The following is a 27,128-nucleotide window of genomic DNA, read 5'->3' on the forward strand; positions in this document are numbered from 1 at the left end:
AGTTGAAATTTGTTTACATATGTGTACAGTAAGTAAATAGGTATATACGTCCCCGGATTAACTGTGATTTTATGCTGGACTCTTGAAAACGCTTGCGGTAGCTGCTGAAAATTGAAACAATCTGTGAAAATGTAGCGTTTCTTCTCGTATGTGATAGGCGATGTTCTTCTTAGTCACTTAGCGGATGATGCGCGCGCGCTCTTTGAAAGGTATCAAACTATATTTCGGGTTTTTTGAATCCATATAACATGTAGAGTAGGAAAGTAATCAAAATATTTTAGGCAAAAGGTTTCGTTTACTACAAGAATCGAAGTGTTTCTCCAAGTTTTCAATTAATAATTTGTTGGAATAAGTAAAAAGAAAAATATATTTTATAGTTACCTTAAAGGTTAATAAAAAATCGTAAGACATTACGACACAAGGCAGTGAATGTGTAAAAGGATTTGATATACACTTACACACATTTGCAATAATACTTTCCTTCTCTCTCTATTTCTCTTTCTCGCTCTCTCTCTCTCTCTCTCTCTCTCTGTTTGATTCTGTCGCTGTTCGGAGTGTCATCGAAAATTTTGCAAAGCTCTTTCTTTACATGTCTCTTTCTCTTTCCCTTTCTCTCTGTTTTTGTAATAAAAAAAAACCGTAAATTTTATGCTCCTTTCTTGCTTACCCCTTTTTATAGTTATCGAAATGGAAAGTTGCATGCAGATGGATGTATGTAATTAAATATGCGAAAAACAAAAAATAACGGAAGTTTCATTTAAAAGTGTCTCTCCGTGTGCACATTTTTGTTTTCATATAAATGCATATTTACAAATGAATAAAATAGTGGGTGTGTGCATGTGATTGCGACGCATTCACATACGCTGCAGTAAGAACATTTTTGCATTCGTATGGTTTTCTTTCTTTTCTACCCTACTAAAGTGATGGAGGTAAACTCAATTTGTTGTACGGTGGTACACTTGTAGTTAAATTATTATGATCGAAATATATATATATATATATATCTATATCAGTTTATTTATTGAAATTATCAGAGTTTGGCAGAGTCTCACCGGATGAAGCTTATGATGCGGCCAAATGGGTAAGAAGAGAAATGTAAATGTGTCTTAATATTTTTCTCTACAACTTCAGGAAGAAATTGATTGGAAAAACTTGAAAGCAATCGTATAATGAATGTAGAAAGAAAGCCATTATTAGCTTGCTTAGCGAATCAATGGTTTAATACGGTATGAAAGAATGTATGAAATTTCACTAAGTAAGGTTTTCATATTCTTTAACTTTTCATAACCACATTCCTTGGATCGTGACGATTAATGAATTGCTAATGTGTTGAATGGTGGGTAATATTCGTTCGCTAATGGGTTAACAGATCTGTTTTACTTATTTTCTATTCAATTCATTATACTGACTATTGTTCCCCGGTACTTTTTTCCTCGTAATCCTATATATGCTCATTTATTTGTATATATGTACGTATATATATTTTGTCTTTTTATTTAATAATAATTTAGTTGTTCGTTGTCGCTTATTTGTCTCTCATAGGAAATTCTTTTTCTTTTTTTCTTTTTTTTTTAGCTGCATATTTGTATATCCCAGGGGACAGGTATACTAAATTTCCCATGCATACATGGAGGTGGGTAGTTTTTGATTTAAGTTTAGAATGTTTTGATGGGATGCTCTCCATGTGAATCTATGGGAGGGTTTCGTGGAGTTTTGCAATCATTTTAATCAACTAGAACAGATATCGATCGCAAACTTAGTTAATATTCATGGTAAAACTTAAATGCCATGCCCTCATTCTCTATTACTATCCGGTGCATGGGCTGAGAATTACGTTAAGGCGGATTATGCTTTAAAAAATATGAAAGCGATTTTTAGATAGTCAATGCTGGACAGAAGCTAAGGCTGGTGGTTATGTTAGATTCGGATCTGTTTTGTTTTAAGAAAATGACGAAATTTAGGTGGGTACTGTGCAGATAGAATAAAATAAATGGCTTAAGGTCTGCTGTTTTAATTACAGATTAAAGATAAATATCGCCGGTCCTGCAGCAATATCTTTAGCTCTAAGCACCTGGACATCGCTTTTGAAGACAAGAACGAAAGTAAACGATAGAGAAAAACAGAGAGAGATTTTGCAGTTATTCAAAAAGGGGAAATCCACATCTTCTCGCTGCCCGTAAAAGACGGTTCAAATGTCCTTGTGTACTCTGTCCTGCTATAAGAGAGCCATTGTTTTCTTTTTCATATTAAAAGATCAATTAACGAAATTAATTGAGTAGGAAAACTTTTATTTTATCGTGCAGAGCAAGGCGATGGTATATTTGTAAATTTTTGATCATGAGAGGTATTTATATATGCACATGTATATACATATGCTTGCATTGATGACTATATAATGCATAGATACTGCGTGCAAGAGATTGATTTACACAGATTTTGCATAAAAATTTAAAATCTTGAACTTGACGTTGATTTCTTTACCTTTCTGAGTTTTTGCGAAAGAATGCATGTTTATATATATATATATATATATATATATATATATACATATAAGAATACATGTTTATATATATATATATGTATATATATAAGAATACGTGTTTATATATATACAAATTCGTATATATATATACATATGTAGATGAATATTTATGCATACATATGTACATGCACACACACATATATATATATATATATATATGCACTGACTTGAAACAGATAACACATATTTGTATTCATCAACAGGAGAAAAAGAGACAACAGCTAAATAGTGAAATATTGAATTTGTGCCAAAAATGTTTTTAAAATTATCAAAGGAACGTAAATGAAAATTTAATACTCTTTTAACCATACACACACTACATATAATATAATAATTGTATTTTACACCAGACTATACAGGGAGCGGAAAAGGGTTTTTTATATATTTTTTTTTTGCACTATGCATATCGATTGCATTTGTCGTTGGACTTTCTTAAGCCCCAATTAACACAAGCCGCAATTAACGTACCGATCTTTAATACATCCCATTGTCAGCTGTCGCGGATCATTTTCAAGTGAAAGCAATGGGCACAAAAGCGGCAACCGGTTAACTGTCATGTCGACACTATCAAGCGATGGACTTTAAAACCCTTTTTTGAATACGATTTTGAATCAGATAGTAGCCACTCGCTGTAGCTATGATGTGTTCGGCAACTGCAAGGCGAATTAGTTAGGCCACATGGGCCGCTCTCCATCGTTGAGGAAAAGATCATTTATGGTTCAAGTATTAGAAACTCTCACGTTATGTTTTAATATAAGTTACCTTTGTGGTGATTGGTAAAGAAAGAGGCCCCCGGGAGGCAACATGCTCCCGCACTAAACAATTTGTTATGATATCGCTTCTTATGCCTGAAAGCGATACCACTCCAGCAATAAGTCCCATCATAGCAATTTTTACAGAAGCTAGCAGGACCCGAATGAGCCCAAGTTTCTTAACGAGTCTCCTCTGTGATTGGCCAGGAAAGAAAATAACTGATATTATGACGAGTTCATCTTCAAAATAAACTAACCGTGCTTTTCGATAGGCTCTCGTCGCAAGGTTCAAGTGTTTTGTTCAAATGTCTTAGTCAAACATTTTACTAAAGCAACATACATGCGATAATTTTTTTTTACCATCTGTGAATAGAAGACGATGCGCTTTGCACTGCACCTAACTTTCACAATAAATGAAAGCACCTCTAGTAGCTAGAAAAATTTAGCATGTTCGTTCCATGTTCCATGCGAAATGATTATGAAATGAATGAAATTAGTCATAAACGGCCTATAGAGGTCTTAGTTATTAAGTGTTGGTTGTCTATATGATTGTTATATTATATATTAAATACACGAAGATTTTATACATCAATCGCACGACTTACATATGTAAATGTTCACTTATTTGCATGCATAAGCATGTGTAACTTTCTTAACTGTTCTTTATTATGCAATACAATTTTTGTTTTCATTTGTGTGTTTTATTTTATTTTTTTTCTCAATTCATCTTATTGCGTTAACAAAGAGATTACGTAAATGAAATGGAAAGCTTTTCTCTCACTAGAAGAAAAACAGTAACAGATAATATCTGCTATGGATGTGAACGTGCCAGTGTATACACATCCATTTAAAGATAGTATTAACTTTTCTTCTTTTTTTTTTTAGCCTCAATTTATTTGAATATAATTCAAATTCAGAGATACTCTTGAATATATTTAATTTACTAAATAATGTTTGACATGGCAGATGGGCGATCGAACATATCATTTCCTAAAATTTGAAAAAAAAAACAAAGAAAAAAAAAAAATCGTAGGCGACTAAACCTTCGTAGGCTAATGAAAGGTATAATTCATTGAAAAGTTAGCACTAACCCACAAGCGAAGAACCATTTCAAATCATGTATAGCATTCACCTTTTCCGTTATTTTGAGGAAAGCATTCGCCCGATTACATAAGGCCAAGCAATTGATCGGAATTGCCCTCAATTCTGTGCAAAAGGTTTTACCTACATATAATAAAATTATGTTCGGTCGTGACCGAATCTTTTATGCCCAGCCCCGTTGTCCGACAACTGCTACAATAATGCTACAGTGCGCCTGATTCCTTCTATTTTCAGATTGACAGGGGAAATTTATATCGTGTCGTATCGTTGTCGTTTATGAGTAACGAGCAAAAACCACGGAGAGCAAAGCGTTTCTCATTTTTTGTCGTCTGTAGGCGCGTGGTGGTTGAAAAGCTTAAGTCACTTTCAAATTCCTTCGCAAACTTCTAATCGATATGTTTATTTGCGCTAACGGGAGAATAATTACAACAATTGCTACACAATTGAGCAGAGGGACATGCTTAGGTGAATTCCAAATATGAAACTACCCAAGAATTCATACACTTTACAAGGAGTTTTGAAGCTTGTTTCTACGCTTTCTAAAAGTATTGAAAAATGAATGAAATTTTGATACTCTTTTGATAACATTGGATAGATACTACAGCATCGACTATAGAATATGCCTCCACATTTTTGGAGAATTGTCTGCGATAGTTTAGGCGTAATGAGTGCAACACCAACAGATGTGTTCTCACTTTACGTGATACTATGGGCATATCCTTCGACTGATTTGGTTCACTCTCAATGGAAACTTGCGCGCAAGAATTTCCCACGTTTCTACGAACTTTGAAATCCATAGTCGTAATTTTTGCGATTATGAGAATCTTTTTACACAGATAGACAGACAGACATGCTTAAATCGATTTAGAATTTGATGCTGATCAAGAATGTGTGTATTTTGACAAAATGAATATACCCCATTGTGATCTGTTTATATTCCCCCCACACCTTCTTAATATAGGAGGAGCAATATGCGACTATAACTTTCGATCTCGTGAATATGTTTCTGAGCGATTGATGGCCATACGTTAACAGGGATTACCTGTCCCGACCGGTTACACAAGTGTTTAAGTTTATCTCAAAGCGTGTCACAATTGAAATGTTTTACTGCAGCTTCATTGGGACGATCCTTGAGTAGATGTGAGACTTGGTTATGAATACTTGCGCTTCCCTCTATTAATTCGCTTCACGTAAATCGCGAAACGTGCGATTCTGTTTTTGATAGAGGCAGTAGAAAAGGTAGTTTCGTACGGGGAGAGAGAATGAAGAAGAGTCCGTGATTTTGGAAGGGTATGGAAAAGAACAAAACAATCTTCATTCTAATGAAACTCTCTTCGTTTCTCACACGTTCTAAAAACGAATTTGTATCTTTTCTTACTTAACCTCGGGCAAAATTATATATTTGCCTTCATGATGTGTCTATCTATATAAAAGCCCCTTTTGCTATCTTTGTCAATGTGTAATAACGGCATTCGAAACGTTTTCATTATTTTCATTTATTATCGAACCTTAAGTATTTAATTTAGTTTTGGCATTCATTAGGAGCCTTACCTTTGTTACTTTTGGAAGACCTTCAAAAGTTTTCCATTGTGTATGATGATAGGCCAAGTAATTGAACAGAAAAAAAAATAAATAAAAGATTTATTCTGAATTAAAGTTTAATTAAATTGAAAATAAAAGAAAATGAAAAGAAAACACGCACAAGAGCAATTTTAGAATTCAATCGATATTATATTGAACACGTCAAAACAGCGTAGTGGATCATTGCTCATCGTGAAATACCCTACACCGCCGCTTAATTCCTTATATGAAGACTTTTCATAAGTAATTAAGGTGTTATGTGGGCAGTGGACGAAATAGTGCTTGCGTCCTAAAGCTAAGAAGCCTTGGTGCATTAAGTTTCATCAAAAATTGCGGCCTATACGTTGAACACTAGAAAGCGAAACGGACAGATGGACAGACGAACAGACAACGTTGGATCAATTCAGAAATTGATTCTGATCAACCATTTTAACCGGCCGGTGGCTCTATTTCAAGTCCTTGTGGGTGTTGCACACATCCGCAGAAACTTAATATATTCTCGTACCACAAGTGGCGTAGGGTATAAAAACGAAGACTAACTGTTTAAAAGGAAAATATGGGCATAGTAAGGGTTGCATTCCTAAGCGCATCATATATATATATATATATATATATATATATATGATGCGAATTACAACAAATCAATGCAACGAATTGTCGATGACATGTTCATTTATATATATGAACAGAGCTACGAAGAAATACTTGACAGAAGATTTCGATTATGAAAAGCTCATACAACGGAATCAAGCAGATTTATATTAAATATTACATAAAGCCGCAGAGAGAAGACATTTTTTTCAAAAAAAAAAAAAAAAAAAAAACGATATTTAACAGCAATACTCAATCCTTTGTGCCAGGATATCGAACGGAGCGCAGCACACATACTCTGAGTTAAAAATCTATATAATGACAGTCGAAAGTTTAGGGGTTTGTTAAGCTCATTCAAAATACTGGACTGATTTAATCCGAATATTATAGGTGGCCGTGATTCACTTAACCTATGTTTACTCTTGATATATACATGTACCGCTACTATTCCTATGTGCAAGTGTTGGATACCAAAATTGTTGCTCTTTGCTTCTGTTCCTAAACAGTGATCTATTATGGACTCGATCGCGAATAGTTTTGCGTCTCTGCATAAAGCATTAAAAATTTCCTTTTGATTTTTCTTTTTGACCGTAGAATGGTCTCAAATTTCTGCTGATTTAGAATATGTACCGAATATCTACTATATCGACTAATTAATAATAAAAATTATTTTACAAAGTTTTCATTTTCTATCTGATAGCATTTTTCTTGAAGGAGTGGCTTGTGTGAAAAAAGTCTTGTAGTTCTTTTTGATTTAAATGAAAATAATCTCTGATTTTAAGGAAGATTTAGTTTAAATAAAGTATAGCTAATCGCATGTACAAACGCGTATACATATAACATTTTTGCATATATGCGTTTATTTGCATGTATGCATAATATTTTTGATTTTTTTACAAAATATTGTATCAAAAAAGAAAAAAAGAAAAAAATCTTATTATTGCTAATTTTATATGTCTATAAAATAAGTAACGTCTTGACATTTTGTGAACAGATATGTATTGTGATAGAAGACGAATCGTGTATGCAGGCAGGCAGATATAAAAAATATATATAAATACATAAAAACTTTTGCCAAAAAATTAAATAAAAAGGAAAAAGAAAAATAAAAAAAATGATTCTAGTCTTTGTTTGCGTACACCGGTTAAGCATATGTACCAGTATTCGTGGATAGTGTATGTCTGTATCTATATCTATATTTAATAAATATATAATTAAATAATATTTGATCATCTGCCAAAAAATCATGCTAAACAAACAAGTGGTAAAATTGGCTGCAACTCAACATTTTTTTCTTTTTTCAAAATTTTCTTTTAAAAATTAACAAAACTATTTTATTTATCGACCTATTGCGCGCGGCATTATAAAGAAAGTTTGTTTTCCTATCCATCATCAAACGCTGGGAGTGTACCAACTTTGTTTTATTTATTGATTTACTTTTTTTTTTACTTTGTTTTTCTTTTAGAAATGTGTATTCGCGATACCGTACAAGATCTGAGGCGATTTAACCATCCGTTCCAATCTTTGGTTCATTTATTTTGTGAAATCGTAGATATAAGGAAAACCGAAAAGAAATCTAAGACACTAAGTTCTATCTTGGTGCGCAGGTATATGGGGACCGCAGGAATAATAATATTTAGAAACTTCATAAGTAGCTATAACAAATGATTTTTCACAACATATTACGAATAAACTGTTTCATGCGTTGGAGTGGAGCGGCATCATCAAATGTCCCTTTTAGGAAATATGTTCCGAAATGACGAGAAAATGCTTTCCAAATAAAATAAAAAATTGAATTGCATATGAAACACATACACAATTCAATACGAATCACCGTAGTTCAAAATCGCGCATATTCTTTTTCCCCTCTCTTCCTATCACGCTATCTCCATGCGTACTCACATATCGCATGAAAACAATTTGCATAGACCAAATCGCACGAGAAAAATAAGTCGCATGAAATTAATTGCATAAATAAAAGGGTTTAACTGTACATTTAGTCTATCCCAAGTCCCTTATAAAGTACCTCTGATTCGTCTATCTATTTCAAATGCAATTGTTAAGACTGAAAAACCCGAACTTGAAACTCTTTAACAACTTTCGGAATCGGATTTATGTATGGTTACCGCAACCATATATAAAAAAATAAAACTCGCTATCAGTTTGCCAAAAAAAATATATTAATATATATTTTATATATGCTACCTCAGCGTTTAGTTGTTAACTATCCAAAATTCACTTTAGAGCGAACGAATATAGCTTTCTCCTATCTTCATTAATTACTTATCTTATAGTTTATACGATATAAACTGAAAGGGGGGGGGAAAAAGAGTTGAGAAAAACTACAAAATAATTTTTGTAATCACATTTTAAGTCTCCGTTATGTAGGGTATTGTGTCGCCCACGCTAAAATTAGCGATATAAACAATTATAGAAAAATAAAAGAAGTAACTGAGTAACTGAGAAGAGGCACTTATTTCATCTTCCGTGCTTTCGTAGTCTTTCTATCTCACTTAATTAACGAAGAGATTTGCTTTAAGCCAAATAAATACTTGTTATCTATATTTGAATGTTTTAATATTTGCAATCGCTACCGAGATGACCTCACAACGCGGAAAATATGAGTCTGGCATATATTTAAACCTTTCCTGCTCTCTACTAGACAATTAGGTGTCTATATTTTTATGCCCATCACCGAAAGATGAGGAATATATTCATTTTGTCAAAACGTTTGTAACGCCCAAAAGGAAGCACCAGAGATCCCACAAAGTATATCTACTCTCGATCAGCATCAAATTCTAAATCGATTTAAGCATGTCCGTCTATCCGCCTATGTAATGCCTGTTGTAAACATTCTTCTGGCCGCAAAAGTGAAACTGTCGACTTTAAATTTTGCAAAACAATTGGAAGTTCTTGCCTACTGCCTGCTACTGAAAATGATTGACGGACACGTCCGCAGTACCATGTAAACGGAGAACACCTCCGCTTTTGAAAAGGGATAATATATAGTAGCTTTTTACTCATTCGTCCTAAGCTATAGCAAATAAATGTCCAAGAATTTGAACACATATTCTGTAATTTGAACATATATTGCACGTGTGCAAAAATAGACAAAATTGCCCAAGCCTACCCAATATTATTGTGTACTAAAATTTAATTTATTTTTTTGTCAATACCTTTATTAAGGTGCAAAAGCAAGCTTCAAAACCCTTATAAAGCACATAAATTCTTCGCCAGTTTCAAATTTGTCCGTCTGTCTATCCGCGCAAATGTATAGTAAGCATATAATGGAGATATCACTTATAAATTTGCAAAGGAATTTGAATGTAACCTAAACTTTTCCAAGGCCCACGCCTACAACGCCCACGCGCCTCTACTTCATATATATTATATATAGAGCATGAAAATTTAATTCTTTTACTTTTTTGCCGTCTTGAGGTGATTGGTATAAAAGTTGACTGAATATATTTTTTTTCATTGTTGTTGTTACTATTGAGAGAATTATGTAAATCATTACATTTTAAGGTTTCGTGCGTTATGCCAGTACTGGTTCAGGTTCACTTTGCAATGCATTTTCGAAAGAACGGAATTGAGTAAAATGAGTGGCAGTGTTATTATTTAACGGGAAATATTGAAAACCCTGCAAAGAGTAAATTCCTTGTGAAACGCAAAATGGATACACAAAGATACAAAGTATGCAAATTCGGTTATGCTAGGAACGGCGAAGACAATCAATGTCCAAGAAATGCCATTAGTAAAAAAATGATTGAATTAATATATGGTTTAGGTAGTATGGGTAAGGATTTATTTGACTCGAGAGTTCAAAACTTTTTGGGTAAGACTTTCTAACGATCATGAGAGTCTTTTTCGACACAATAAACGAGCACTCGCAAACTCGCAACTAAGCTCAGTTGTCCGGGTCGCTGTGGCATTGGTTTTTCTTTCTCAATGTAAAATACAGTAAGTATTACCTGAAATTTCGAAGAGCAGCTTTAGCTTTAGCAAAAAGGAGAAGGTAGTTGTTTGTTGAAAACAATTTTTTCGGATGACTTACCATGACTTCATCTCGTGAAAGTATAACACAGCGTTTACGTAACAGAGGAGTACGGTCTCCCGGTTTTGAGCGCTCGGAACAAGTCTGGTTCTCTGTCAGAAAAAGGCTATAGATGGGAAGTTTGCGAGACTTCTAGAAAATGTCTCATCATTCAATAGAAATCATCGGAAATGAAAATATTCTAAACTTTTTTTATGGTCTCATCTTTTTTTCAATCGATCCATTAATAAGACATTCCTGGCTGCGGAAACACTGTACACGGTAAAAAAAATACTTTGTTAAGCTTGTCCCGTCTTTTAAATACAAAATTTCGAAAGTGGCAATAACGCGATTCGAAACCTAAACCTTGACGCGTGCACTTTTAGCGGAAAGGCGCTTTTGAATGCATAGATAATAGACATTTAGCACGGTTGAGTAAATGAAAAAGCCCCAGAGGTACAAAGAAAATTTCCAAATTATTTTCATTGAAGCGGATCGAAAATTTATTTCAAATCCAATAGTTGTTGTTATTTCTAAAGCTAAAAATAAAATTAATTTGCACTCCTGGCACACAAAAATATTCCTATCTTTCATTAAACGCCGTGATTAGTTGTAAGTCCATAAAAGACTTAGATAATATTTGTGTATATTCCACGTATAAAAGACTAGTGTTCTCATACGATGCAACAAAAACAGGCGAGGATTAAATGAAGTGATTCACGATTGGGCGAATGGGAACATCTGTTGGTTAGCTTTTGAAATTATACGTTAGTTAAAATTAGAAAGGATCGATAAAAGCATCTTTTAAAAAGGCATGAAAGGAATGGTTCAGTCTACAGTGCGAAATGAAGTGAAATAAGATGCGGGGAGAAAAGAGCCACGTATTATACGTGCAGCTTCTTATTCAACAAAACCTAAACAGGTGAATCGACTTACATCATAGTGTGAAATAATTCTCAATTCGAAGGACATGTAAGAGTTTCCCCATTTGTCATTTGTAAGTTCAAATTGAAATTGGCAGATCGAATACATATATATAAAATGGCAAGTCTAAAATTTTCTGCAATTTGCATTTCAAATTTCCCAAGCGTTGACAATAATCGGATTTTCATCTAGTGATTGCATTAATGTTTCCCACTAACTACAAATTCATCTCAAAGGAATATCAAAATAAATGTTGGGAACCCTACGCACATTACGTTTACGTTGAATAAGAGTTCTTCTCCTTCATTATTTTCGAATGGCAATTATATCCCCTCTATCCCCCCCCTGTTCACAACTGCATAAAATATCTTGACTTATTTATTAGGTGCTTGCATGTATTTTGATTATTTCTCGAATTGGTACAACATATATTAACCAAAATGTTTCCAATCATTTTCTACACTGCCATTCAATCATCGAGCCATTTCCCCCCTTGTTCAGCATTTCGTAACCGCGTGCCAGCTAAGGCATGCTGCATCGGATTGAACAAGTGGTAATTGGAAGGTGCTGTTGTTGGCAAGTACGCTGGGTGCGGCAGAACTTTCCAATCGAGTTGCGAGTCAGTGTATTCCTGACAACCCTTGCAACTTGTGGCCGGGCGCTGTCATGCAAGAGGATGACTTTGTGTCTGTCGATCTTTTTTGCCACAATACATCATTCAATTTCTTCATCTGCAGTAGCAGCTTGTAATACACTACACTTTACTAATGCCATCACATGCACAGCAAGACGTTATGGCTCTCCTGGACTAATTTAGAACTTTTCGCGCTTGGAATTGTCGTAGTAGAGTCACTTTTCATCGCCAGTTACGATAGGCCCCAGAAAAGTATTGTTTTTTTGCCTGGCAAGCAATGAGATCGCGATGTTCAAACGATTCGAAATAGCATTTTCGGTCAATTTGCATCAGCACCATTTTCCTTCCTTGTTGATTTTTCTCCATCCCATGTGTGTGAACGTCAAGAGACAGTTCACCCGTCAACTGCTAAGCTGTTCGAAAGTTTTTTGAAAGTTCGAGCTGAGTGGGTGTCCAATAAATCTTGCAATTCATTGACTTCGAGTTTCGTTAGGTCCTCCAGGGCGTTCTTCGTCATTGACATAAAAATCACCATTTTTAAGCTGGGCGGAACCAAGACCAATAATTGAAGTGTGTTGGAGCAGCATCATCACAACCTTCTGAAAGTGTTCGGTGATCTTCGGCAGCAGCTTTCTTCGAATCAAAGAGCAAAAGTAATGAATGTCGAAAATTGCAATTTTTAGCGCACCCTGATTAGCGTCGGCATACATTGAATAACTCAATAATACTAGCTGGAGAACTGTTATCTTATGAAGAGTAAGGTTAAAATCATCAAAATTAATCCTTGTGTACGTTGACACTGCTGCGCATTACTGTACATGTGAGCCCCTACTACTAAGCAAAGGCTAACATGAAATTATAGGTGAGATTATAGGTAAGCGCCAGCGACTTGAGTTAAAAACCAAAAGACCCTATCGGCTAATCGAAGAGATAGGTGCACTTTATAGAAGAGTGTCCTTCAACCTATTCGGAGCAGCCAAATTAGCCGAGTAATGACAGTAATATTGATATGCGCAACATGAACTATCGCATAAGTCCTTTTGCAATATATCTCTTCTGGAAGACTTCATGCATCATGGATCTTCCATTTAGGAATTAATTTAATTTTATCCTTTAAATTATTTTAATGAATTTTACAAGTTTATACAGTTCATATCCATAATGTAATATGGTGTCCATTATGGACAATAACCTCTGTTATTTTACTCATCTTCGTATAACATTCACTTAGCGTCTTTTTGGCTAGATTGTAAACCGAATATGTATTTAAAAGAAAGAAAACAAATTGTTAGAAGCTCTGCTGCTTGATCGTCTTTTATTTGTTTTCCCTTTCGAAAAGGAAGAAGGGGAAGCAAGGCAATATTATGACAAAATTATTGAACCTGTCTTCTGTTAATGATTTTTTAATAGAACTGCGACTATGTCGCACTGAGGTCACAATATTAAATATATCCGATATCTTTTTTATAGGTACTTTTAGTGAACAAAACTATATAATAAACGTTCTTGTACTCCTTTCCTGCAGCAATTTGGTGGATATTTAAAAAAATTATGGCCAAATATTAAATAGAAATCTCTTCGATATATATTAAATGAAAGTTGTTTCATCAAGAATTATTTTCGCATTACTTTAACATTGTTCTTTTTTTCGCTCACTCATTCATTTTGTTCTTCTTCGCTTTTATGAAAAATGAAAATTATAAATGAAAGGCAGAGAAAAAAAAACAAAATCAAAAATGAAATTCACCAGAGTTTAATTACTTCTCCGAACAGTTCTTTAAATAGGTTTTGCAAGCATTTCATTTAAAACGATACCAATTGCTTGTAATGGTAATCGTAAAATCGGCGACGATGAGGAGACATTTGAAATTATTCAGAAAAGTAAAAAAAAAACAAAGTTAAGCAGCAGTCGAGCAAAAATTTTTGGTCATACAGAGTATGGCAGGCAGGCACCCCATCTTACTTTCGGGAGAAATCTATATTAAGATTGAAATGCGTTGGCGCATAGAATGCATAATGCGTATAGCACGTCTAACTTGTGCTAAACGCGTTCGCTCGGTCTCCAAGAAATTAAATTAATTTTAGATTTGATCAAAAAGCTGAACGTTGCAAAGCGAAGGAATCCAAAAAGAAAAAGGAAATGTTTGTGCTGCTTGGCGACAATTTTTACCATTTGCCGGCTTTTTCATTATATATATTTGCCTCTGATGATGATCATCATCATCATTATGCATAAAAATTGTGTAATTTTTAGCATCTCACTGGGGTTATTGAACTTATGCATACCCTAAGTGCATTCGCATATGCACGCACACGTACCGCACTTACTCGTATATAATTAGAAAATTTTCAGTTGCTTGTGGGTTTTGTCATAGTGTAGAGAGAAAACGAAAGAAGAATGATATTTTATGACAAAATTAAAAAATTTCTTGAGGATTTTTTTTTTGCTTTTTTTTCAATTTTCCGGTAATTTTCTGCCCAAAAAAAAAAAAAAAAGCAAGAATGGAAATCAAAAATATAAAAACAATAAATGCTAAATAAATATAAAAGATAAAGGTCGTAGAGAGTAATTTGGTTAAGTTGTTTGTCTTACCTGGATTTCGATGGCTTGATATTTTTAGTTGGCGACGGTGCAGATGATTCGCCGCTCAAAAAATTGGCGGTAGCATTTTTAAGATCATTTTTCACAGTTTCCACAGTATCGGAAGCTTGCATAAGTTTCTTGTCCAAAGCATCTTTCAAGGAAGCGTCACCATTCTCCAAGAAGGGATTCGATTTTTTTGGTGCAAACGGAGCTAACGGTGTTGCGGGTGTATTGGCAGGGATAGTAGAAGCAACAGGAAGAACAGGAGCACTAACAGGAGTGACTGGTGTAGGGAGTTCGGGGCTTGGTTTCGCTAACGGTGCTGGTATCTCGGGTTTTGTCGCTGTCGGCTGTTGTGTTGGTAAAGAAGAGGGTTTTTGGGGTGTTGGAGAAGTAACGGATGCTGGTGTTGTTGGGGTGGGCTTATTTGTAGGTTTTAAAGTAACTGTTACAGTGGTAGTAGCCGGTTTGGCTGCAGGCTCAGGCACTTTCGGTGCGACAACGGTCGGCTTATTGTCGAGTACATTATTCGGGGGAACAGTCTTAGTTTTCGGATAGAAAATATCAAGAAAAGTCCAACCGTAACGTTTGCTAAATTGAAAGTTTAAAAAAAAAAAAAACAAAAAAATCAATAAACGGTTGTAAAATAATAAAATTAAAAAAATAAATCAATAAAATAATTAAGTAAAACTGAATTCGAACTTAAAATGAAAAGAATTAATTGCATAAATGTTTTCGCATTTTATTGCTCGCGTTACACCCAAAGTGCATTTCGTCCTCTATTAGTTGCAATTAATTAAATTGAAATCCATTGATGCTTGTCGCAAGAACAATACAAATTAGGTGCAGTTATATTGCAATGCGTGTGTGTGTTTGCGCGTTTGCTTTTATTTTTGTTTGTGCTATGCAATTTTCCATTTTTATGGCCAACACCACCATCACCCCAATATTAAGGATATACTAATTCTGTCATGACCTACGTTCGTTCGTTCGTTCGTTCGTTCGTCGCACGAAAGGACTGTCAAAAAATTTTCGATTTATTCAATATTCCCTCTAACGTACACAATTGACACACATCAATACAATTGCTTGAAAGACGACAGAGAGGGAAGAAGAGTGAAGTCGAACAACGAAATTTTCAATAATGAGAATAAAGTTTGTCCGTCCATCCGTTTCGACTTTTATTTGACTGTGTGCGCATTCTTTTCCTGATTTGACCAAGTACGAATCTCGGAAAGCCGGACCGCGTACATGTCTTTCTATTTGTCCGTCGACACGTTGATGGGACTGCGATTTATGCGTTTATAGCTTTGCCAAAAAAAATGCGAATTCATGAATATTTCGTTAGGCGCCTTTGAGACTATCATCTTTAATTGAAAGATGATATGCAATAAGTGCTTAATATTCGCTTTTATTTCGTTGTTTGTTTTGAAAAATCCAAGTTATTTAAAATATTTACAATTGTTGTTTTTTTAAATATAACTTAAACGCATGGGAAAAGTCATTTGTTTACTTACGATAGGGTAGAAAAAAAACAAAGCAAAATTACAAAAGTTCACATGAGCCTCGTCAATGATTAATTTGGAATACAAATGAATTTTTAATTTCGTAAAAGCTTCAAACATTAATGGGAACAGCGTATCAAAAATTAAAAACGGTTTATAAATAAACTATAGGACAGAAGAAGAATGAAAAATGTTTTTCTACATTCTCGAATTAGATAATATGAGTATTTTTTATGAATGTGTGTATGTAAGTGACCGGAAAAGAGTTATATTCTCGGTTGTTGTAGGGAAGTTTGCGCGGTGTCTTAGATAGATTATGTTCAGCCTTTGATTGCGTAAGTTAGATAAGAAAGAATGAAGTCTTAGACCTTGTGTCCAAGCAGGATTCCCAAGTGTGATATTCATCTTTTTCAGGAGGTAATAGCGTCTATTGAAAAGCAGAAACTTTTCGTGTCTCAGATGTCGCGAGACCTCAATATATTTGTATTCATCTATCTCTTCGTTTACATAGTAACAAACACATAAATTTACGTAAGTTATTTGATGGCGTTGAGCTGCATTTTTTTGTTCAAATCTGTTCCAAAATACAAATTAATCTTTCAAGATATCGTATAATGCCTGGCAGCTAGTATGCGAATATGTGTTGTTATGGGTTTTGAAAGACTAATTTTGGAGGCTTTCCAAGTAGCTTAGTCGGTCAGTAACCCTTTTAGGGACTACAGGACTATAGGAAAAAAGGTCGGAGACTCAGCTTGAAAGCGCCCTTCCAATGGATGCTTAATGTCATTCACTCGTGGAAAAACACCGTTGTTTACTTTTAGAGATGTATATTCTTCGGTTTTGAAGAGTGAACGCAACTTATGCGGACTCGTTTTAATTTGGTTTGAACGTCCACTTCTTCAATCATGTGAATGCACCATCAGTGTGCAAGGTTGACGTTCGAAACGAAGGGAATGGTGTGATCAACAAACCTCTCTAGTACATTACAGTACATTATTTGCTGGCATTCCAGCGTTAATAGGTTTCGATTCATCCTCAGACACATAGTAATAGAGCTTTTTTTAAATAAGAGCAAATAAAGAGTTGGAAATTCATTGGAAGGATCGTCTTCCCATAAGGTGGAGATCTTACGCTTTGCGCTTTGTCAGTAACACAGTGTTTTCCTTTAAATACAAAAAAAGTTTTCACTGTTCCAAGAAGTTTGCGTCATCACTTAATTGATAAACGATATTACAAATCATATTTTTATGCAATTTGTCATTACATCAGAAGCGTAATTGGAAAAATTAAAATGTATCACATGACTCAATATGTCTCCGGTCTAACATACATTTGGCAACACTGTCGCCTAACCCATATGATTTCTGGGTAGTAATAATCTTTTTAAGTAATACGTGTCAAAATTTAATGACGTTTCGATAATGAGATTACAAGTTGTACTTGTTTTAGTGACACTAGTCTTCCTTGTCGCTTTGGACGGCTGCCCACCCGTCTAGCTACCGAGTTGATTCTGGAATATAATGATGAATCAACGTTTGATCCAATATCACATATTGAATGGAACAATCGGTTTTATTTCGCCTAAAACAGTGACAAATAGCGCTCGAGGTCATCGAGACGTTGTTATCAAAAGTGAGCAAGGGCAACACCTAGTTTTAAGAACGCTTTCTCATGGATGAAAATGCCCACGCAATATAAGTAAATACACTGCCTTCTTGATAAGTTTAAGGTGTCAGCTATCTCATCTTTTCGGTTTTTGAAAACGTCTTTGTGCATTTTCTTATGTTTTCTGAAACAAGTGCCGAAATCGGGTCATTGCTCTGTTCAGCATGATCGATGTCGGGATTACCATGATCCATAGGTCAGGTTAGTTGTTTCTTAAACTTAATCTGTTACGTTGGAAAATTTCAGATAAATTATTCAATAGTCCAGGGTTTCGTGAGTCCGTACATTCAATAAGGGGCAAGTACGTGAAATTTCTTTTAAATGGAATTCTTCTAGGAGTGTCCGTGAGCAAAAATATGGAACGCCTCCCACAACTCAAAAAAAAAGAGGCTCAGCTATGGCATGTAAGCGTGACTTATAGGCCTCCATTTCTCTTATAATAGCACTGCAGGATTGCTCTAAAATTTATTTAAACTGACACACGCCCGATTAAACAAAAAGAGTCTCACCAATCTGGGATTGCAACACCAACGTAGCAGCGCATACTATGGTTGCATTTTATAGCATTAGGGTTAAAAAGGTTAAGGGCATCTCAGTGAATACATATCTGTACCATATTTAGTTCACAGTTAGAAGCGCTAAGCAGTTGTTTATTGCTTGTCAAGTAATATACAAATTATCTACAATTCAACTGGACTGTTGTCCTGAACCCAGAAAAACTTCTTAATACATCATTAATTTTAATTACTGAGTGTGAACACTTTGAAAGAAACATTCACCTTTCAACAGAAAGTATATTAACTTTTTTTAGGTTTTTTTATGGCATGAGAACAGACAGCCGGAACAGTAAAGACATTAAATGTATGCAAAACGACAAATTGGTCTTGACAACCAGTTTTCGTTATTATTTTTCGATTAAGGTATTACGCATACGTGTTGTGTAATGAATAGTGTCAGTGCGAACACTATAACTTTTATTTTATGCTTACGCAACAGAATGCTTACGTTTCCATTCTATAATTTGTTATATATTTCAGTGCTACGGTATTTTATGGAAGATTCAAAGCGAAGGCTTAATAAAATAATTTATAGGACAGGAGCGATATTGGGTGCTGACCGCCCCTTTTGGCAGCACCGAAGGAGCTGTGATAATCCCCATGAGAGAAGACAGACCTGATGCATCAGATTGCGGTGTAGTGAGGTCTCCTACTGTTGGAATTGTTGCGCTTACTGGAAGATGTCGCTCAACGGACCGTATGGAGTCGAACTTACGGTCGAGTGTCGACGTGAAACATGGAAAGGCGTCTGTACTATGGTAATTCCCTCTAACTCTCGATCCAGCTCTCAAGGGAGAAGCTATGCGACCTATCTAAAAATATTTGTCTGTAGACTTCTAGCTTGCAAAGGCAGCTAGTACGATAGTCAAAGATTCTCGCAGTTCTTGAAAAGTTCGTGAGCGCATCTCGGTGGTCACCGAAGCAGTAGCGTGGCTGAGATCACGGAGATACTAATTCCTTATGCCTTAAGAGTGGTCAAAGATTCTTACAACTCTTCAAAGGTCCATCACGGTGCACCACGGTAGTCAGCGTGGACTATTTCGCGACTGAGAACACGGCCTTGTCGCGTCGATACTTTTTCTTGTGCATTCAAAATATATGGAGAAAAGGTAGATGGCAATGCATAAAGTATGAACAATCCGAACCGATATTGCCGATAATCTACAAGTATCATAGTCCGAGCTATGAGCGTCGTTTTGCGAAAAATAGTTACTCGTAGTTTTTATCATTTGCAGAATATGGGTATGGCAGCGACAGAGTCGTTACCGCTCAAGACGTCTCCTACAGAGAAATTTCGCGGTGGCAACGATTAGCTGAAAATCACGGGAGGATTTATTATTTAAGGTGTTAGATAGATTTCGCCCTGGCCCGAAGGTAGAGTTAAGCCCATATTCACTCGCTCGATAGATAGCGATGTGGGTACGCGCTGGCTAACGCTTACATTTATCGCGTGAGCTTCGACGAATGAAGCATTAAATGCGGCTGCCGCCGTTAGATATCAGAAAGAGTGATGCCACAGTAATAGCGAGAGAATCGGTTTAAAAGAAAATCTGTTTTTATTTTATTTTTCTTTTTTCTTTTTGTTTAGAAATTTTCACCTAAAGCATTTTTTAAATGAATTAATTTTTGTAGGAAATTTCGGAAGAGATTTGTGCAAATAAAAATGACGAATGCCGCATATGAAACATGCTTATTCAGTCATATTGAAAAAAAGGAAGAAAAGTTTTCGAAGTATTGTCAAGTTTATCGTTGATTAAGATATGCTTTATTAGTGCTCTAACTCCTTCCGATAACTAATGTTTGAAGCAATCAAAATGCAGATAATCTTGCGCACATAATTGTACAAAATTATTTATTGACATTTTGAGTAATAAATGCGGGAGAGATAAACTTGAAATACACTCTTCCGTTCCTTCCGTTCAATTCAATATAACTGCTCTCTTTGCTTCTCCTGTTAAGCCCAAGTTCAATTAACAATGTTCGAAATCTGACATTGAAGTGTAAAAACCTTTAATATTTTTATTTATTATATTTTTCAGCTAAAATATGAACAAACGATAAATTTAACCAATTACACAAACATGCATTTTTGACTTGTTTACATGCGAAGTTAGTGTCATGCTGTTTCCTATACTATGCTATACTATACTTTATTGCCTAAAGCAGTAGCAACGTGGACCAGTTTAATTTGGCCTTAGACAACAGTCGAACTGTTTGTTGAATAATCGGCGGGGTTTTAACAATTACTAATTATTTGGTAACATATTTTTGGGAATAATCAACCACCAATTGGTATAAGTATATCGAGATTCAGATTGGTTTTCATGTGCCTCATGTGCTGAGTAGAAGAAATTCAATCGACCGATGCTCGCTGCGATGTCGCTTCCAATCCACCATTCGAGCGCACCAGTGTGACCCGTATACGGTATCGTTGGCGAATCGTGTCAAAATTTCTTGAGGCATTCTCCAGAGTTATAGTTCTTTATGCTGTATGTGGCTTGCTAATCTTATATACAGCCGTATGGACAACGATGATGCTGAACAATCCGGTCGCCCGGGTTCGGCGTTGATCATTACGCTGCAGAGTCAAATCGGCAGCCAGCTGGCTGGCTGGCTCGACAGTAACCGACGAAACCCGTCCAAAGCAACAAGAACACTTTAGCTACTGTAACTTAAAAACTCATGATCGAGATATAATGAAATTTTCACACGTATCGTTCGAAGGTTAACACTATTCAGAAATCATATGGACCTACCATACGGGTATCAGTCGGGAGACATATTAGGTAATTTTATAAGTAAAGAATTTTTTTAGCTACACTCATCAAGAGTGTACGATGGCGGCCAATATTACAAACGATTTGTTCCCAACTAATGTTACATTATATCGAACGATATGAAGTTTTGCCATGAGCTCCAGTATATTTTTTTTATGCAATGAAGTTCGTATCTTTTGAAATATTGGAACCAAAAATGAAGCGTTTAACTATTTCACTTAAGAAAGAATATATGAAACGAAAAAGCGGATCAAGCGAACGGCTCGAAAAAATTTTTGGCCGTTTTTTTGGCAATTTTTCGCCTATAATATTGAAGCTTAAATTTGGCTAATCGTCTCCAGAATAGCAATGTCTATTGAGAGAGCCCTATTCGACTAATGTGTTGCTTTTTCCTTTTTTTTTTTCTTCTTCTATTTCGTCCATTTCTGAGGTTACTTCCTGACAAATTAATTTTCAGATGACTTGTAAGATTTTTAATGGATTCGGAACTCGCTAATCTTCTCACGTTAATCTACGATCAATCTACATTGAGATAACATCAAAGGTACAAACAAACATTCATATTACATATTCAAATATAATTGTGGATTATTATGGAGGGGCAAAACTGACCATAGATACCCTACACCCATATTAATTTCATGCGAAGGCATACTTTCCATGAAAGCTCGCATATTGAAGTAGGCCCGAAACAACACATGACGCCGTCCAAATTTAGCAAACAAAAAATTAGACTTTCTCTCCATGTAAGGGCTGGCTTTTCATGAGAGGCTGGCATGTCTAAAAAATTCGTCTATGTGATTCAAATTTCTTGCTATTAACTTTTCTGCTAAATTGCTACTATTGACCAATAAAATATTAAAAATTAAACCGTTTTCTGCAGGGTATACCATTCAAGGGAAACATTACATGAAGTCGATGTCCAAGAAATAGACTCATGTGCTTCATATTAGGTCCGCTTAATTTTTATATCATATATAGGGGCTTAGATTCCCTAAGCATCATTATATGCTGTGATATTTAAAAAGTAGACCTATGTAGTCCAAACTCACTAAGATTGATTTCTTTGCCAGATTACTATTATGAATCAATTTCCGTCGTGAAATATTGCAAATTCGATTTTTTTACCACATCAAGTTTTCGTTTTCGAAAGTTACATAAGAGGGAGTTCAAAATAAATGGCCCATCTAATCCAAGCTTTTTACACCAATTTAGAATGCCAAAATACTACTACCTACGCGACTTTTGTCGTGAAATTTCGCGAATTTGCAATTTTCTTCCATAACACGCCTTTCAAAGGGAGTCATGATCGAAAAACGAAACCGATCCAAACTATTTGCAATAGCATTCGTGCTTGGTTGAAAGCTTGGTTGGGTCAGTGTTAAACACAAAAGTATGTGGACAGACACGCAGATTAAGAAAATGATTTCGAATCGATCGGTGTATTGTGAAGGTGGGCTTACCTTAAGTCCTTCTGGGTGTTACATACGCCTGAACAAACTTAACATACCCTGTACCCTGTACAAATAGTGCAGGGTATAATTTTTTAAAAGACAGTGCTTTTGTGTTTCACGAGCTCACTTCTATTGCAATGACTGGTTATTATATTCGGGCATACATATACAAACGGAATGAAAAAAGAAACTAAAGAGTATTTATCAATCACATGACGATGGCGATGACGAAGACGATGAGTTTTTATTAGTTATCTGTATACGTGAAACGATTAGATAATAATTTATTACTTTTTTCGCTGAAGTGCTAATAAGCTAACAATTTTAGCAGTACATAAGAAGAGCATTTAACCGTAATAATTTATTAAATATGTATTTTGGGAGCGAGTAACGAGATTCATGAAAATCTGCTAATAACATATATTTAATATGAGAATTAATACAAACACAATTAATTACCGCAATACTTTGTTTATTAGAGACAGACGGTAATGATTCACTGACGTGTAAAGTACATTATAATTATTTTCATACGATTTATATATCATCAAATGAAAAGATGACGCAATTTCATATGTCACAGTTTACAGTTTGTTTGTTTTCAAATTGTTTGCTTCAATTTATTTTTAGTATATATATATATATATATATATATATATATGCATATATATGTATATATCTGATAAAAGGGGTCGAATAGTTGCTTATTATAATTTCTTTTTCTCAATTTCAATTTACTTCAAAACCTTTACGAGTCAGTTTCTTTTAAGAAGCCGTGTTGTATTGTATATGGCCATGTAAACTGCGAATGTTGTAAACGAAATTTGATAAGCAAATATCCAATTAAAGAATGAATCCGTCCAGAGTTAAAGCTTGGGTAAAAGCGAGATAGACTCTGCTTGACAACAAGAGCACTCACGTACGATATGTGAGAAAATTGTAACAAACTTGAAGCGAATTTTAAATACCCGCCGGTTGAAACTCATAGAAAAAGCAAAGAAAGAAAAATATTTGAATTAATAAATAACTTATTAATTAAATTAACGTGTGAAAGTACTCCCCAATAACCAATAGACATGTCCGGGTGGTGAACAACATGCTTTATAAATATAATTTTCCCATTTTATAAGCTCTTATGTAACTAGCTTTTGCATCAGCAGTGTTCCCTATGTACAATTCTATTGAAATTTTGATCTTGGCATTAAATAAGGAGGCTTAAAGAGTAGAACGGAACAAGCAAAGTGTTGTCATTTTAAGTAGCATTTGCACAATTGAAGACTACAAGCCAAATAAATTAAGGCAAGAGCAAGTTTTAACTCATCGCTTGTGCAAAATAAAGCCTATAAAATTTTTGATGTTGGTTACTTGAGATAATGTTTAGACTCAATTTATTATTGACTTTCATTGATACGTACAACTGGCTTTAGCAAAAAATTCTCTTATGGATTTTAGTTTGCAGCCTTCTTGTGTTCTAATCTGCAAGAAGAAATCTAGCAAATCTTATAGCGCCACTGGCATATACTATTTGGAGACTTGCGAATCGCCAACTTACTATTGGAAGCGTTCGGGGTCGCAAAAATTTGCGCAGACTTTCGAAACTGGAAAATTATATGGCTGGTAAACAATTCCAGGTCCAGTTTTGCAAATAAGCACTCGCAAGAAAAATGACAATAATAGTATGCAGCCGATTGCAGAGGTCAATCCAAATACTTAATGAAAAAATGGTATTGATCGCCCAACTGGTATTGATATACGAACGAATCATAAAATGTTCTTCATTTTTATAAATCAGATTGAAATAGTGGATAATTCAAACTTCCCGCTATACAAAAATAATTTTGATAAATCTTTTTATAGGAAATCTACGCATTAGTTTAGTTTCTAGCTTTTCAATTGAATTGATGAAAATTTTCCACTATACACTTTCACTCATCATATGTGAACAGTAGATTTTTTTAACGATTGCCTCCTCAACATATGCTACAATATGCGAGAACACAAAAGAGAAAAAGAACTTTTGCAAAAACAAAATTAAATTGCAAATAAAAAGCTTTCACAGAGTGTTCAATAATATTTTTCACTCATTACATTACTTTTGCTTGTTAAGCCTACTTACCGCATTTCATCAATAGCAAAAGTTAAATACCACAGGGCGAACATTTTGCTACGAATAGAAAAAAAAAACAGAAATAAAAATGAAAATATATATAAATTAAGTTTTTTTTTTTTTTGCATTTTATACAAATTATCTAAAGCAGTTGAGAGAAATCATGGATGAAATTTGTATTTATTTTCTCTTCAAGAGTTATTTTTGTCTGTTCATATAATTGCTTATCTACAAGATATTCAACACTAATCTTGTTGACTTTTCATATAATTTCTATGATTTATTTATAAATCATCATAGAAATATAATTATTTGATTCTCAAATCGGGGAATTTATGTGAAAAGACGATGATGAAGTAAACAAGATGTAGCACTGTCTAATGTAAAGCCTAGGTGTTAAACATTTATTATAATAACACCTCCGATTATCTGTGTCATGGCCACTACACATAAAGGTGTTATCACTTCGAATTTTAACAATATAATAAACTTTTTAAATTTTTATAGAAAGCGTGCATCATATACACTCGTCCACTGTCTCCTACTTAATTCTTTCGCACCGTCACTCGGAATTAATTCTATTATTCCGAGTAAATATATTCTGCGGAAACCGTATTAAGAAAAATCTAGAATTCAGACACAAATCAGATTAAATTATACCGCGTTACGCGTTACTTATTCATGCCGCTTTATATCAAATCTCAGAAGTAAATAAGATTTTAAGAGAATGCAATGTAATTTTGACGCAATTTCCTTGGAATCAGGATGGGAGAATAACCTATAAAACTGAACAATAACAACTTAGCACACTTAATAATGCCAGTCGTAGATAAATTGGTGAAGCCATTTGAAATGTTCTTGAACGAAGGTAGGAGAGATAGGGAGGCGAGTTATGAAAGAACTCTCCCAAGTTTCGCTTCGCGTTATATGAAGATCGCATAATAAAAGTGCCGCATCAAAGGGGACTTGAGTGCATTCCGTACATTATATATATTCTTAATGGAACTGATTGGATAAAACAATGTACATATATATATATATATATATATATATATATATCCGCCTGTTAACTCCTCGGGTTAAATGAACTGACCCCTTCGATTTCTGTAAATGGAATGTATATAACTATTATGTGTTTATGTATGGGCGTGCGTTTGGGGGAAGGGGATAGGTCCCTTTCGTTTTTCCTGAAAGCTCAAAAATACTGCCATGTACCTTGCATGGTTGATAGTCTAGGCATCTTATGATCGCCTACTAATGTCCTCTAATCAGTCTATTCAGCGACTTCGCGGCGTAATAGTGAAGTCGTGAAAATTAATGAAATAAAATGCATTTATTCTTCGGCAAATCTTTTTCGAATCTTCTCCTTCATCTCTCAAGCCATTGCGATTACGGCATAGGTTATCACGAGATATTCTCTTAGAGCTCTTATATCCTCGAAGCTCCTTATTATCGCAATGTCTTGTCTCCCTATCGACTTTTGCCTGAGCAAACTTCACCGGTAGTCAGCTATTACAGTGCATCCGTATTCGATGTAAGCGTTTTGCCTAAAATCTCAATTTGCCTTAGCTAGGTATGTTCCTCTTCTAGCAAGAGAGTAAATAAAATATGAAAAAAAAAAACAAAAAAAACAGATAAAATAAATAAAAAATCAACGAAATGACAGCAAATACGTTTTTAATTCAGTGTCTGCGAATTCAATGAAACACACACGCGCACCGAATGGGGAAAAGTGATTACGGCATACCGGTATATTCAAGGTTTATTTTTAGCTTGTTGTGCTCCAAACTATTGAAACAATGCACCTAGAAGCATACAAAGTGAAATGATATTTCATTCGCTTCGCTAACTACTTGACTATAGGTCGTTTATGCCCGTTTTACAATTTCAATCATGCCTATTGCAGTCAATCATTTAAACCATATTCACATTTAATTAAGTTTTATTTAGCTTTTGTATTGTTATTGTTGTTCTTGTTCTTGTTGGTGTTGTTAGTGTTTTTGTTGTTGTTTTTGTATGAGTTGCCGCTTCTAATATTATCATCGTCAGATGTTATTGTAGTTGCAGCCAATTTTCAATAAGAATTTTAATTTCCCAACTATTAAAGCATTTGTTCGCCTTTAATTAATTTTCTGAAAAGCAACAAAGATTTCAATTTAATAGTAAAACGTCTGTCTACACATATCAGAGAGTCCTAATCAATGTTTAACGGTCCAATAACCACCCACTAGCCAATGCAGTTGGCCTTTTCTATCTACTATTAGAATCTCTACATTGTGTGTGTGTGTGTGTGTGTGTGTGTGTGTGTGTGTGTGTGTGTG

The 27,128-nt window shown here is 34.7% G+C and overlaps 1 protein-coding gene across 2 annotated transcripts in view; it reads right to left on the minus strand.

The window, feature by feature from the left end:
* LOC119631417 (arginine kinase) overlaps nt 1–27,128 on the minus strand; it is a 74,183-nt gene that overhangs the window by 44,378 nt on the left and 2,677 nt on the right. For both annotated transcript variants that reach the window (XM_038023592.1, XM_038023593.1), the window contains exons 2-3: nt 24,817–24,864; nt 14,752–15,333 (exon numbers count right to left, since the gene is read on the minus strand). In XM_038023592.1, coding sequence (XP_037879520.1) covers nt 14,752–15,333; nt 24,817–24,860 — 626 coding nt within the window. In that variant the 5' untranslated portion in view covers nt 24,861–24,864. The remainder of the gene's footprint in view (nt 1–14,751; nt 15,334–24,816; nt 24,865–27,128) is intronic.

Source organism: Glossina fuscipes, unplaced genomic scaffold (genome assembly GCF_014805625.2).
Source record: "Glossina fuscipes isolate IAEA_lab_2018 unplaced genomic scaffold, Yale_Gfus_2 1, whole genome shotgun sequence".
NCBI classification, from domain to species: Eukaryota; Metazoa; Arthropoda; class Insecta; order Diptera; family Glossinidae; genus Glossina; species Glossina fuscipes.